This window comes from Mastacembelus armatus, chromosome 12, assembly GCF_900324485.2.
Source record: "Mastacembelus armatus chromosome 12, fMasArm1.2, whole genome shotgun sequence".
Lineage (NCBI taxonomy): Eukaryota > Metazoa > Chordata > Actinopteri > Synbranchiformes > Mastacembelidae > Mastacembelus > Mastacembelus armatus.
The window spans coordinates 13,240,878-13,257,479 of record NC_046644.1 but is presented as its reverse complement, the minus strand read 5'-3'; the positions used below and the strand labels follow the sequence as shown (position 1 = coordinate 13,257,479).

The window sequence follows — 16,602 nt, the reverse complement described above, 5'->3', positions numbered from 1 at the left end:
TTTTTGTCCTGTAAACTCAGTCTTGCACATTTTAAGCTGTGACTGCATTTTCATTTTTGAGTCTACTCTATATACAGTATTCAAATTGTATTTTTATGTTCTGCTCCACTTCAGTCAAATTATATTCTGTCTCATAGAATTTAATTTCCTATTTTTAATGTGCAATTCAGATGTACACAACATGGCTTACGCAAGAGAAGTGGCATCGGTTCATATCAGAGCAAATATTTGTTTCCTCTTGTCCATTGCTGCTCTCTCCCTCTTTTAGATCCATCTTTCACTACATGGAGGATAAATCATGCAAGGGACAGCGAGCTGGTTTTCTCTTCTTAAAAAGATACATCCTTTATATCCCCAACATTTGCTTGCAAACACTTATTTTTTCCTGATATGTGGACACTGGGCGGGAAGCAGGGCACACCCTGGACATATCAGCACAGAGACAAACACACTCCTAGGGACAATTTGGAGTCACCAATTAATCTAATTGTGGGAGGAAGCCAGAGTAGCAAGAGAAAAACCCTCACAGGTTCAGGGAGAACCTGAAGACTCCACAGAGAAAGACGTCAGGTTTGAACCAGATTTGAACCAGGAACCTTCTTGCTGTGAGACAACAGTCCTAACCACTGTTCCGCAATGCTGCCTTTGCAAACAAAGATATTAAAGATATGAACTTTCAAATCTTTAGTCTCCTGTTAACACAGATTCATACTCTACACTAGATGCACTTCTCTTAATTCCTCCTTTCTCTCTCTCACACACACCTGAGGCAGCCTACATCCAATGCAGAGGTGGCACAACCCATGGATTGTGTGCATCACAGCTCCACCTCCTCCTCTTCCTCCTCCTGCATCTCCAGCATTCAGGTCTGCAGCCAACACACACACACTGCGACGCTGACTTTCCATCTGGCCAGCACCTCTGCAGCCTGAGTATCTCCACAGCTTCCTTTGTGCAGCTGACTGTGTGCTCCTGGGGCTGTTTTCTGACAGCTGGGCAGACTTTAGGGTGTTATGGATCATCTCAGCAGTGACAGCTGCCCAAACAGTGCTTATGATGAGTTTAGTCTTGCAGTGTCCAAAATGTCCAATTTACAGGTGACAGTCCAGCACCAATTGTTTCGCACCTTGTTGGAAAACACAAGAATCTGAATATAACAAAAATGATCCTTGGTGACTTTTTCCAGTCAAACTTGCCTCCAATCTTCATCTGCTTTCCTCAAATGACTTCAGATTTAACATTCTTTATAAGCCTTTTCTGAAAGACTGGTGCCACTTTACCACTAACCTCCAGCTGGACTCTTGTCGATTCAAGGTTGGTTAGTAGCCACTCCAGTCATCAATGCAAAATTTCCATGTTCAAGTTTTTAAAGTCTGTACCTGTCATTTTATTTCATCCACAGCTTCATGTTTTCCCTTTGATTTCCTATTCAATCTTCAGTTCAGTCTACTTGTCTTCTGTCCTTTGTCTTTTATTTTCTCTCCGCTCTTCTTGCATTTCTTCTGTCCCTCAAGAAACTGTCCAGCTCCTTGCTCTGTGGCCTGATAAGCAGCAGCTGCTGTCGCATCTGAGATCAGCTGTGTGAGAGTGTGTGGCGGCGTCGTGTAGGCGAGACTGGTGCTGGCTCTGCCTGCTCAGGCCACACTGTAGCTCCTGGCAGGGGCGCTCATGGGAACTCTTCAACAGCAAAAGAATAGGAGGAAGTGACTCCCACCACCTCCCCCCTCCACACGCATACACATAGATGTGCACGCACACATGCACTTACGCATACCTCGTCACCCCATAGCCAGGACAGCTTTGTGTGTCTGCCCCCGATAAGGCCAGTTTGCTTCCTGAGTCCACACTATGAGGCAGTGAGAGGTGCTATAGCTCTCAGTCTTTTGCAAATATGCTCTGCAGTGACTAAAGTAGGTGGCACGAGTGAGACGTACGAATTTGAGTGAGTAAGGCAGGATTTTGAATTCAAATGAATGGGTGGGCCGGAGGATGAGAATGAGTGTGGACCGTATGGTCTGAGCTAAAGGACATACATACATCATAAACGGAACTGTTTCCGATTACTTACAGCTTTTGGGTCTGACAATTTTTAATGACCACATTTCCCAACAAGAGAATGATAGCAGTATTGTTTGGGGCACGTACTTTTCTCATGCACATACATCAATCAGACTTCACACCTCATCAGACTCTTTTCACCTTAGCTCCCACACTCCCCAATTTCCGTCCAGACATTATGCTTGTTTGTTATGTTTTCAACTTCCATATTTCCTCTGCTTTTCCTTTCAGCTGCTCCCCCCTCAGCCCTCTAACCACACAGTACGGAAATTCACAGGACTGCAAACTCTGAATATCTCCCCTCCTGTTTCAGTTATCCAAACATTACCTTTATTTTTGTTTTCAATATTCCTATGCCTGGGAACGAGGTGGTAATCCACAAAAACATAACAACAAACACCTCTGTAACAGCACAGGAAAGGCCTGTTAAATTCCATCTAAAACAGTGGCAAGTCTAACCCCTTGCAACCTCATTAATTCCCAGCTTGATTCTTTTCCTTTTTATCATTTGGATGTCTGGCTCATGGAGTGAAACATGGACAGAAAAGTGACAGAGAAAGAGGAGTGTTACTGCACTAGCCTCTACAGTACTAATAAAGTGGCAGAAAAGGCCGTTGTCTTAGGATCTCTTCATGCCAGTAGTAATGGCAGCTTTTCCCTGTTTGCCTTTTCAAAAGGCTGAGGGTTACCCGTCAAGCACACAAAAAACACTTTCTCCCTCTTTCACGCTGCGCTGTTCACCTCTAAATAGGCAGAAGGACGGATTAGTGGGAGAAAAGAAAGGGAGAGAATAAAGCATGTCTTAGGGAGAGGAGTGAAAGAAGAGTTTGAAAAGCCTGTCTAAGAGCCAGACAAGGCCAATCTGGTCTTTAGTAGTGTGGGATCTCTCTCTAACCGTCAGTCTCGCTTTCTCTTTCTGACCTGAATAAACAGCTATCAAAGAAGGAGGCGTCTTCCAAACAAGTGAACACACAAGATGGGTCTAAGGCCAGGTTCAGGGTCACAGCTCAAGTTGCACTTAAAATCCAAAGAGTGGAAACTTGACATATGGATTCATAACTACACTACAAGTGAAATGACAACAAATCTCCTGAAGTTACCATTGAACAAAGCAGCCCAGTGGCTTCAACCTTAAATAGTTAAAGTTTGAAATTTGCAGGTTAGAGCACATGAAACTGATTGAGACACTAATAATACTAAGAGTTCAACGTTCAACTACTAAATGTCAGTAGGTTTTTTTATGTATGTGGTCATAAACCAAAGTACTGAACTATTTACAATTCTAACCTGATAATGGTGCATGAAGAATAGTATATTCATCCTTAGGGGGGCCAAATAGCTTTAGCACAGTCATCAATTCTGTGAGGACCATGAACAATTAACCGATTGACCTCTAGCCATTTTCACCCTGAGTAGGACAAAGGGCTTTACTAAGTCTGTCATTCCCCCACACAGACACACACCATCACAACAGCAACCTTACCATGCAAGGCACTGAGTTGAACACTTGGACTAATGTGGGTTTCAAGGTCATGATCAAGGACGAGCGATATAGTGCAGACAGGAGGTGGCAAGTATCACAAAGAATAATAGCCAGCTCACTCTCCCACCTGACCAGCAATGTATACAATGTGACAAACACTATATAACTAACAGTTCTTCATTTATTCTGAGATGCTGCCCAGAAAATCTAAAGTCACTGTCGTCTTTTCAGTTCACCTCACACTCCATTTCCATCTTTCCCATCAGACAGAAGTGTCAGACCCATTTTCACAGAGACGATTTAGGAGCTAATGCTAGCTGACAAGCAAAGTGAAGCAGGGGACATGCTGCCCACGATGCAACTATTGTTAACATTCATGAACTCTCTGCAACACTGCTAATGACATCAGATAGATTTTTTTTTTTTTTTGTCTGTAAACACAATTGGTAAATGCTGACATGGTAACTGAAGAGATGCATGTCAAGTTTCTAGTGTCTGGAATCAAGAGATACATCTACAAAGTGAGATACTCAACACTGATGTTGCTTAACAGGCCGACAAATGTTTTTTTTACTTAGACTTTGACAGCACAGGGAACCTACTTTATACTATAAACAGATGAGAACAGAAACAACAGCTTTTTTGAGTATGGTTAAAGAGAAAGTGATGTCTTCTTTAAATATCACTCTGTCTGAAAGCAGCAGTTATCATTTCACATCACAAAGTTCACTCCTTAGACTATGAATAGCATTTATCCAAAATGCCAACAACTCCCATTTCCATTAGCTTAGGTGAAAACCACAGGGAGACCACTTCTTTTGGAGAAAATGAAAAGGTGTTCAGCTCACAGCGAGGCAGAAAAAACTAAATTACCGAACTTGAATGCCGTGACCACTTTAAGCCAAAACGCGGAAATTTGTGAAAGTGTACACGGTTGATAGAAAAATGCTCTTGAAATAGCCTGTCATTCCTTTGTGTATATCAAATATTATCTTCAACATCTGAAGTGTCTAAAACCTTAAATGAGCCCCTTTGTAAATCACTGAACTTATTCAAGTGTAAGGCCGTCGTCAAACACTGAGAAACATTTGAGCAGGTAAAGAGTGGGCAGTTAATGATACCGCAGAGCTCTTTGTGCAGTAGGGGTGATGGTCACGGCTTAACAGAGTGGACAAAAAGAGAGGGAAAGGAAAGGAGGAGGAGAAGGAGGCCTTAACAGTCAAGGAGGGAACACACTGGAAGGCAAGGACAAGGCAACAGTAAATGTGTAGAGAAAAGAGGAGAAAGTCCAAAAGCTTTTCCATTCTCCCCTTCTTTAGTCTGTGAATGCCCTTCCCCCCTCCCCTTAACTCTCCGCTGAGACTATCCCACACAAAATGCACAATCATCTGTTACTCTGATTCACCCAGAGATAAAGAGGAGAGAATAAGAAGGCAGAGGACAGGAGCATGCACATACAGATGTAAAACCTCTTATTTCAGCCCTGTACCAAATCATTACTGCCCTCTTCCTCTTCCATATGACTTTAAAAGCCTCTCAAACTCTTGACATACTGGATACTGCCTCATTATTCTGCTAACAATATAAGGAATATGGTTCTGTTGCAATTCTACAGAAGTTAAACATTTTAATATATGTTTCCATATGTCTAATATACTGTGTGGTATATGCAAAAAAAGGCAAGTACATAAAGAAAGGTGAACATAAAGTGAGATCCCCTGTCTAATAAGTCAAGCCTATTAATTACATCTAGAGTTTTGGTCTGAGAAACAATTCTTTAATTGTGTAACTCTAATGGAACTCACACTGCATGGTAGTCAACTGCTTTTCTCTTTGCTTTTGGATGCTACCAGCTTTCAAAGTAAACTGTGAACACCTTTAGGAAATGTTTTTATTTATTTCACTTAAAAGAATAATTATTTTTAATATTTCAATGATTCTAAAAGCACAAAAAAACTTTTTGGTTAGACACATTACTCTATTGACAAGACACCAAAGTTAAGCTCTCATTTCACTCCAGCTTTGTTTAATGATTAGTCCCATGATTGAAGTAATTATCTCTTTTACTGAATGTGTCCTCTAAGTAGTTAATCTGTTTAAAAGCTGAAGGTATTGTGCTACAAATCCAATTGTGAATGTGAATTCTCTCTTTTTTATGGCAAGCATATTTGGATCCGACACGGGCATTTCTCTCGTAGTAGACTGAGCCATGTGTGGTTGTGGTTTCTGTGTACTTGATGGTTGTCAGAATGTTTATTAGGTTACAGCTTACACTGAAGTGACGCCTGTTTTCTGACAACATGCTGAATAAAAATCAGCGTGTGTAGTTGAATTGAAAGCAGTTTGATACCCTTCCTTTTGATATATATATAATCCCATTAATGTACCACACCACCTCCACTTATGTATCTATAACAAGTACCTGGAGTTTCAGACGCGAGCCGCCACAGAAATAGTCACGAAAGAAAGACACTCAATGCCGTACATTTGCCAGCTGATTTTCAGTATAGGCAGGTCCTATCTAAATATGGCCACTGTCACACATGTATCTTAACCTGTATAAATTGAATTGGCCAAAGTTACCCTTTTGCCATTATGTGGGAACAGGAGGCAGAGCCAGTTTTCCATGAAAGTCACTGGATATCTGCCAACTCAGAGCCAAGTAAGATTAGCAAGCCATGGAGGAATAAATCTTCTCCCACAGCTGTATTCTGAACAAAAGCATACAAAAGATGCAGCCTTAGCAGCCAATGAGGCAATCCTATCCCTTATGTGACACTGGAGGAGGATCAAATGAATAAAGAAAGAGGCACTGCTCTGCCAGCAGTACTGTCTGAGAATCTGTATCTTTGTTTCTTTATATGATATTAACAATGTTTATGGTTGTGCCACACTGCTTCCAAATTCAATTCACATTACATGTAGGCTAGTAAAAGTTGCCTATGTAAGGAATTTAAATATTAAAGGAAAAGAAAGGAAGTATTGGTTTTAATCTGTATAATATGTAACTGTATAATGTGTTCATGCAGTTTTTGACAAATATCATGCTTATTATACTTTTGCCATCTGTGCAACCATTATCCGACTTAAGTCTTTCATCTTGACGTCACAATACCTGACCGATGATGTTTCTGCCTGCGACCCTGGTGCAAATTAATCACTGGATCCCTTTTTAAAATTTACTGCAATTCTCCCCGGGCTTCTGTCAGGCTTACAATTGCAACACCCAACTCCTCCCAGCCACCTCCACAATGTCCATGGACACTGTCCAAAGCTTCCATCAACCACCTGTTGGCTCTACTCTACCACCACCACTACAACACACTGTGTTTAGGCTACAGGGGATCCTGTCATTTTGAATTAGTGCATGGCTACCATACAGTCAACAATGTCAGAAAATAGACTTTAAGAAGACACCATACGATATTAAGTCAAAACCAAAAGGATACAAGGATGAGTGAGGAGAACACAAAAAAGATTTGTGATCTCCATGAAGAGGAGGGTATATATGTATACTTTCCATTTTTGTCATAAACAACCCTTTTCCTCCACATTTTACTCTCAACAGAGTGAGCTTTTTTTTTTCAAAACACTTATGCATCATTAGTTTGTCCAACATGGTTCAATGTCCTGGGTCAACTACTTCATCCATTTTATACAGGTATATTCATTCAGTGCATATGCAAACACAATAACAATACATAACTACACATGCAAACCAAAAACAATCAAACAAAAAATAAGTTATGCATCTTTATTTTAAAAAATACTCAAAAACTTACAGTTGTAGCAGTAGCATTATTAGGTGTTTATGTACACATCCACACAATCATACGCACCCACACACAGAACACATTTAAATACTCATTTTGCTTAAACTTTTATCACAGACATGTACACAGAAAAAGTTTGAGGATACTTACTGTTAAGCATTGCATATTCTCAGGATGAGTGGTCTCAAGGACAGCACCATGGTTTGACAGCACAGCCTCTGAAATGTAGACAAAGGAATCACGGGCTGAGACAGTGCCTTTGGAGCACATTTCTCTCTATGCCAACACAAAACAGCCTCCTGGATGCACAAATATAAAGTCCTCCAATCGTTCTGAGAGTCCATAAAAGTGACTCAGAAAGATAACAACAAGCAATTATGGCAACAGTTGTCTGGAGCAGCCTTCGCTGGGCTGGGATTCAAACTTCAGAGAAGACATAAAAGACAAAAACAGGGCAGCCCAGTCAAGGAAAATCCCATAAGATGCAAAGATCCAACAAACTGCCCAAGAGAGGATTGGAAATGAGAACAAGTGAGAGGGAGGGAAGCAGGGGTGAAGAAGAGAAAAGGAACTCCTCTCTCACTCTATTATCCATCCGTCACAAGGCTCCTGGGAAGTTGCTATAGTTACAGGGACTCACGCCTCAGTGTCCTTTCAACTATTGCTCATAAAGGCAGCATTCAGCTTTGGGCTACAATGCAGATCTCTCTCTCTCTCTCTCTCTCTCTCTCTCTCTCTCTCTCTCTCGCTCTCTCTCTCGAACTCACTCTCTCTAACTCACATATACATCTTTTCTTTTCAATTTCTGCTTTTTAAGGCTCCAAAATTTCACACATAGCCACTATGTAAAAGCCTGTCAAGAGCATGCCCTTACAACAGAGAACATAAACATACACATAGACCAATTAAAAAAAAAATCATATGGATGACATTTTTTAAGGTACAGAGAAAACTATAATAATTATTAATGTCCAATATTGTTTTTCCACAAAATCTTCAGTTGCCTATAGAATTATATCTTTAGAAAGTAGACACAAGCTATTTCCTAATTAGTTAAAAACTCCTGTAAACCTGTGCACTAAAGGTTCCAGGTTTCCCCATCACACCTGTGAAATGTGCATCCTGAACCATGATCTGTTTCCAAAATAGATGTACTGTTTGTATATACACTTCTCACCTCAGATTTAAGGTGAGCACAGGGAAACATTTCCCCTTGAGCGGGTGAAAGTTAAAACAGCCTTCTGTCAAAGTCTAAGTCTTCATATACAGTATCTCATGCTGCACAGTGGAGGTAAAATATCCAGGTAAATTCACAATAAGAGAATAATACATTTGTGAATTTTAAAATGTAGCTATTAGTCTGTTTACAACAAATGCAATGCAGATAAGGAAAATTAGGCACCTCTCAAAATTTTGGTACAGTTTGTACTTTGCTTTGTAACCCTATAGTTTAACCCCAGAGAAAATGGCCCAGTCCCTTAGCTGTAGTTACCACAGTAACCCAAAGCTTTTTAAAAAGGGATTCTGTCACTAGTGAATCTGAAACCTCCAGGGGTCCAGCTAGAGTGAGGGGCTAACCTGACTGGCTCAAAGCCCAGGAGAGGAGCCTTTTGTCTGGATAAGACATCAGTAACACGGGGCACATGAGGGGAGAGACTTGGAGCAGCTGGCAACAAGAAACATCCTGAATGACTGACATAAAATAAGGGTAAAGAAAGTGGGACAATAAGAGATGGAAATAGTGGACAGTGGGAAAAGCATACAAAAAGAAATTCGGGGAATGAGGAAGAAAGAACTGTAGCCAGAAAAGTGGAATACAAATGTAAAAACATTAAAGAAAAGCAAAAAACGAACTGAAAAGACATAAAATGAAGACAAGCAAAAGGAAAGTGTAAAAAAAAAAAAAAAAAAAACCAAAAGGTGTTGGCAGCCTCTTGTAGCTGAAAGAGCCAGACTGAGATCTGCCAGAACATAAAAAGCTCTTGACTCTACCCAAGTCCCTCACTGCACCACTCGCTCACTTGACACCCAGTCACTCTTTTCACCTCCTGTCACACGCAAACAAACAAACACTTGGGGAGAGAGGAAAAGCCAGAAAGAGAAATTTCCTTTAATAGGAATACATCAGGGAATGATCGTTTAAATTGCTAACACAAGAAATGGACATAAAAAGAAAGAGACTAACCAATGTACGAAATCAAGCCAAGATATTGATATTATAAAGTGGGGTAAACTACTACTACTATTTCTACACGCATCCTGCACTGTCATCCTACTGATTCGATGTAACACTTTCTTTCTTTAGTATTTAGTATTAAAACAGTGTTGAACAGTGGTGACGTCTGAAATGCACTTCCTTGTGTTAAAGTACTTTTTTAATGCAGCAGTCAAAAATTATACATCCAAAGTTTCTGGGGATCATCTTAAACTGCATCCAGATAAATGTGTTTCTCTTTTTCTCAAATACTCCACATATTATATCTACGATATGTTTTTCTCTTGAGGACAAAGAATATCAACTAAATCCAATAGATCAGCTCATCATCAGTTGCAAGAAAACTATCTGTAACTATCAACAATCCATTTCCAAGACCTATTTTTTTCATTCAATCTTTTGTTGGTATTTCTGGGACCAAACAGCTGGGCTGGCTAAGATACATTGGGGATGATTGTAGACAAGTACATGACTATATAAGACAATAAGAATACACCTGCCATATGGCCTTAAACAAGAGCAGATCTGTCAGTTACAATACAAGCGGTTTCCAAATAGCTACTTTACTGTTGCCAAATACACTTCAAACCTGACACAAGAGAAACATTCAAATTTAAAACCTAAGACAAGCATAACGGATGTTTGTGTCCTGATTCTGACTTACCTCAACAACTGATTCATTTATTGCATGATGCCAAATGGGACAATGTGATGACTTTTGGACATTCTGTTAGCCAAACAGTGCTGATTTATGCATTTCATTTCCTCTATCTGTCCTGACTAAGGCACAACAGCTAGAAAGGATTGTGTCTGCCATCTGTTGAATCAAAGTGTTGCACAATTGTCCCTTAGAGATTGGTAAGATGTGAAGAGATAATAGAAATATTTACATAGATGGAAATTCATAACCAGACTGTATGGTACCTCCAAATTCAGCATCATCATCACCAGTTCATCAGGTTCATCATTTAATTATTTTTGTTATACTACTGAACCTACATATCTATGTGCCATCCACACCGATCTGTCAGAACAATTGTTATAATCGATGACAGTATCTGCAGAGCAGGTTGGTAATATCCTTTTTTCCCCACATAAGTGCACCTCTTATAGGCAGACACACACTCCTGTTGTGTTGTTATAGTTCCGCCTACCTTCTGCAGGTTCAACATGTCTGCCCATCAGGAAATGATACTAATTTACTTCATGCCCATGACAACCTGCAGCAGTCAAGGTTCATTTCCTCTGATCCTAAACAATGAAATGTCCACCTACTGGAGATTAAGGACTATGCTCTTTGGAAGTTTCCAGTCTGAGTTTGGATAGCAGAGGTGGTAATAATGTCCCTGAGTCTGAGTCTGCTACCACCCTCCACCTATGGACTACATTTATCAGCTGGATATTACTACTGTACATGTAGACATACCAGAATGCACAATTTCTCTTGCAGAGTTTCTTCCTTTGTTGACTTTTGGTTTATTGAAAAAAAAAAAAAGAAAAGAAAAATCAGCGAACATGTATAGTTACCTAATTATACTTATCATATTCTCTAAGATTTCCCATTTTTCTCTAGTTATATGATTCTGCTCTCAAACTTCAAGTCACATGATTGTAATTTTACTTTCTGAATGACATAGAAAATTAGCTCCACATCGATAAGATACCACCCCAATTCTGTTACATCCTGACTTTTATTTCGTCTTTAAATATGCAGCTCATGTGAAACTCAGAACACTTCGCAAAAAGTCAGAGAAATCTCACTGTGCTGCTTCTGCTCTTGGTTATCTGGTTTCTTCATTTAAAGTTATCTAGTGCAGAGGATAATAAACATACCAAAAACTTTTATAAAGTAAGTTTTTGTAATAAGTTACTTAAATGATCAACACACACAATCACATTTTTTGCCTAAGTGCTCCCCTGGAGACTGTGTGGGTGTGTGCAGATTGTGCTTAACTGACATCTATCTGACCATTTGTTGTTAGAATGGCAAAGATTACATCAAATTAAACCATCATTAAAGACATGGCCCGAAACAAGTTGGCTATTCGATGCTTCGTATGAAGAATCAGAGGACACGATGAATTTCTCTCTCCTCAGTAAGTTTATTCAAACTGAGCATATTGTTCAGGTCAAGACGGGTTACAACTGAATGCTAGCACAAAAGGTCCAGCTAAAGTCCAATATTGAAATCCATGACCATGATTTACATCCATCAAGCTTTATCGTCTTTTCCAGTACTATTATCTCTTACTGTTATTTCTTGTGTGTATTTCTGAAAGAAAAATAAGATGATGAATTTGAACAGCTGGTAGCAAACAGAAAGAGAAACACAGTAGCATGGAGCTGATGCAAACTAATGGGTTAAATGCTTCACTTCAGATCAAGTGGATACAAGCCCAGGGTCACTGTTACCCTTCAAAGCAAGCATCAGATGCATGGAATGTCAGACATGTAGCCTACCCACCAAGCCAACACAGTCTCACATGATCAGACACATACTGTACAAACATGCACACACACATTCACAGCCAGTATGGAACAAAAAAACAAAAACACATCCCCTTCCAGATAAGTTTATGGCATTGTGTACATTCTGTTCTGGTGATTGAAGGCACAATTTGCCATCTGGAAAAGCCTGCCAGTGTTCACGTGCGTGTTTGTGTAGAGTGTGTCTGGGTTGCATTCATCCTTTAGGAAAAGTGGGTATAAAGCAGATGACACACTTTTTAAAGCATGAGCCCAATGGGTGTTCTGCTATTTTTGCTTCACACATATACAGACCACCTGACCCACATTGTAAATTGTCGGAGGGAAATGCATTAGCAATGGTTAAAAAGACACATGTCACTCTGGGTCACTTCTCTCCATTGACACACTATGCAAGGCAAAAAGCAAGTTTCCCAGACACAGAAATATATACTTAAGCATCTGTATAAACATGCTCACATGGGCATTAAAATAATCAACAAAAAATATCAGTATTGTAAATCCAATGACTACCTAGACCAATAAAGAGAAATGAATCTTCATTAATGCATAATTACAAGACTAAATACTGTTTAATCAAATGGATTTTCTGTTGGTTTAAGCATTTGAAGCAATTTTAAATAAACCACAATAACACAAACTATGCTGAATTTTTTATTTTATTTTCTTCCACTATTATATTTTCTACACCAGCTGTGCACTAGCTCTACATTTTTATTCTTCACACAGTTTACATTCCAAATTTGATCAAATATCCATTTATCCTGTATTAGGAGAATAAATTAGTATTTGGAAAACAGCATTTAAAGAGCTGAATTTGTACAACGTTAGTGTAACTTCATACAGGTTTCTACCACTGCACCATATGAAATATGTCCTGAAAATCAACACTGATTGCTCTGTCACTCCTTATCTCAGAAATGTTGTTTGGCTGCCACTCACGTACAGCCTTTCTTTTTCAGCCTCTCAACCCATGTTTAACAAACTTAAGATGGCAGCTTCTTTATTGTATCCCTACAGTGTAATTAGCTGTCAGTGCTCAGCAGGTTTGGTACAGAAGCAGAGAGTCTGAACCATGTCTGAGCTGCAGTGGTACTAGAGGGCAAAGAGAAGCATGACTTCTCATATTTAGCAATATTAGAGCTTGTTCTGTACTTTGCACATATTTGGCAATAAATCTTTCTTACAAATAAGTATATATTTTAAAACATACCTGTCATGACAAAGAGCTAAATGAAATGTTTTCTGTGTTGAATGTATAATCATCATTGTCATATATGGTTTCATTTTTTAAAAAAAAAACTTATTTCCTAATACAGCTGTGCCCTTTTTGTCTTCAAAAAGTGGAACATATAAAGTCAATGTGGAATGATCAGCCTTTGGCAACACAAGTAAAACTATTAGTATAATGGCTTCATCGCTGGTTTTGATTTTCATAAGATTTGTTGACCATGACAGATTTCTGAATATAATGCGTGCCCCAACTACCATATATTTCTTTCCCATTAGATCAGGACCATGCTGTAACGTGTAGATGGGCTGCTTGCTTCCTAGTCCAACATAATTCTGCCCTCAGGGATTTTGGCCTGGCACTGGCTCTGAACTGGCACAGGACTCTATGTGAGGGATTAGTCAGACACACTGATCCAAATAGTGCACCTTTGGTAAGAGTCTGTGCACATAAACATGGATTAATCCGGTAGGCCAGTAAAAGACTTATTTCCACAGATGATATTTTCTTATAAAGTTTGACTTTCTTGGAAAAGTTGATAAGGTATTAAAGGATTATGACTAGTGTAGCTGTTAACCTGTAGTTTCTCTAAGGTCAACACACACTGGACAGATGTTTTTTGCTGAGTACTTCGTGTCAAATAAGTTATTTAAATAGCTGTGACTTTAACCTGGCTTGTCAACACATAAAACAGAAACCCTTGCTGCAATGCAAGTACACAGATACAATGTTATCTTTGCATGTGCTAAAATCCATTTCTCCGTCACATATGATGGGTGTACTAAACAGTGAATTAAATGTAATTATCTTTGTGAGTATTTGGGACAAATGAAATCTTCACAAAATTTGCATCTAAAACATGTTATTAGTGTTCATTTTTAGTTATTTTCATCAGATTCAGCTGTCTCTGCCTTGTGTAAGTTCCAGTGTACTAGGGGGCGAAACAGTGCAGATTGTACCACCTTCACCCAGGGCACTGAGGTTCTGGCTGCCTAAACAGTGCATACCATAATTCCATTGCATTGCATAACAACAGAATACACAAACCAACTTACCAACAACATAGACAATTACTGCTTCTACATCCGTTACTAATTATTCAGAGTATTCAGCGGTACAATGCCTGTAAATTTGACATGAAAATTGAAATACTTAAGGATGATAAGATTGCTGTTTGTGCACCACTGCTTTCGCGTAGAGAAAATAGAGTATTAGCAGGAAAAAAATGCGAAATTGGCCTCGAATTCAGAGTATTACAACCAGATGATGAGTCTGCAAGGCTTCCAGCAGGCTCATTCCTGTTATTGCCAGAGATACTGCACATGTTGCAAATCAGTTGCAAATCAGTTAGCACTTAGTGTTCCATCAAATTGTTTAGTTAAAGCCTTTTTGCATTTTGCCACACTGCCAGGTTACATAAGAAATGAACTGAAGACTAACAGACAAATGACAAAGATGCCAGGGTGACTAAGATGCAACGATGTATGAGAAAACAGACCAAGGCAAGTGACTTAAAATGTTGAGAAGAGGAGGCATGAAATGAAACCGACAGTGAAAAGTCTCAAGAATATTCAGAAACACATGGACAACCGGTGTGAAAGACACACACCACACAGAATATAAATGAACTGACAGACAAACACGGGGAGGATGGATGTACGCAGAATGATATTGTAATGATTGAGATTTTGGACATTTTCATGTTCGTGCATGTCATGGTGCAGTGAGTGCCTCCATGGCCTACATTTTGCCAGCTGGCAATGTACAAGTGCATGCATGAGTATGCACCCCCCCCCATTCTCTGTCTCTCTCTCAGACACACACACACGGATCGGATGAGACAGTAGTGGGGCAGTATTGCCACTGGGAAAGATGAAAACATTCTACACCCATTAAGACAGCTAAGCTTGTAAAGTTGTATATTTTGTGCAATATAATTCTGTAAAATTAATAAACTAAAACTCCATTTGCACTTCTTCAATATATCTGACAGCTACTAAATTTGTATGATAGTCTAGTCTTGCCACACAGTACAAGAAAAAAATGACTTGTTTATGTAACTCTTTAGTATAAGTCAGCTTTGTAATGGTTTCGTGCAGGCTGAGTCCAACCTGAGTCCCAGTTCTATCCACAGAAGCATAAAACTAATTTTAAAGTTGCATGAAGCAGATTAGCCTAGTTCAACCAAGCAGTGTAAACTGGAATGGTTAGTTAACGTCTCATCATATCACTGTCTTTATCATAGCCCAGAATGTGGCTGGTTGCAATTGTAGAGGGTAAGACAGAGTGTATGTGGGAGTATATGCATGTCACTGTAAGTTGATGTGAAATATCTGCACATAGAAACATGTGTGTTTGTGAACACATGTTTCTATGTGCATACTGTTAGTAATCTACTGAATGGAAAAACTAAGCTCCATGAGGGATCTTCCACAAAAAGCACCTGTCACCAATGTAGTTCAGCAAGAGAAAATGAGAATTGTTTTACCAGCAAATGCACAAAGTAACAAAGCTAGATTTCAAGTAATTTTCAGTAACAATAAAAGCACACAGAAGATAAAGGAGAAAAAAATAGCAAGAAAAAAATGGAAGGTGAAACAGTAGAAAGGACAAAAGCAACAGTCAAAAAGATTCAAAGGAGACATATTTTGATGCCATCTCCAAACAAAAACAAACCATTTTGATGATCATTGCAAATTTGATGCTTTGCGATGTAACATTTAACTTCCAAAATGTACTAATGTGCAAGTACAATAACACAAATGTAGTACTTACCTAGTCCAGGCTGCCCTTATGGTTGGCACAGAGTAGCATTAGTCCAACACACACATACTATCACCACCACCACCACCGTGAAACCACGAGTGAGTTCAAACATACAGTAAGTAAGAAGAGAAGGAACACTCGAAGGTCGGGTGAAGAAATATGATTCCCAAACAAATATGTGTGTGTGTATGTGTGGTGGTAGGTGTGTGTGCGTGTGTGTGTGTCTCTGCGAGGGGAGATCCACTCAAGCAGCAAACAGTATGGGAGAGCGCCGTCACTTTATCTCTCTCGCTCTCTTTCTGGCAACTGTGACGTGTCAGGGTTTTGTCCAGACCCTTCTCTCCCTCCCGCTCTCTGTCTCCCTCATTCGCTCTCTCAATCCCTCTCTCGTAATCCCCTGCTTTCCTAGCCGCCCCACCTCCTGATCCAAACCTTGACAAAGATTTAAAGCTGTGAGTGTGGCACACTCTAGGCACATACAAACGTTAAATGTAAATGATTAATGATGATGTTGACTTACCAGTAGTGTGGCAACTTTGTTGTGTGGGCACTTTAAGATGTTTCTTCCTGCCTAGCTCTTCCCCAAGTA

The 16,602-nt window shown here is 39.6% G+C and overlaps 1 protein-coding gene across 3 annotated transcripts in view; it reads right to left on the bottom strand.

Moving 5' to 3' along the window:
- The window catches only part of rgs3a (regulator of G protein signaling 3a), a 93,037-nt gene extending 76,435 nt beyond the window's left edge, over positions 1–16,602 (bottom strand). For 2 of the 3 annotated variants that reach the window (XM_026298109.2, XM_026298110.2), the window contains exon 1: positions 765–1,655. In XM_026298109.2, the coding sequence (XP_026153894.1) occupies positions 765–1,022 (258 nt within the window). In that variant the 5' untranslated portion in view covers positions 1,023–1,655. Of the gene's footprint in view, positions 1–764; positions 1,656–7,464; positions 7,533–16,022; positions 16,446–16,533 lie in introns of those variants that run through there. The other variant, XM_026298111.1, reaches the window with a different exon arrangement.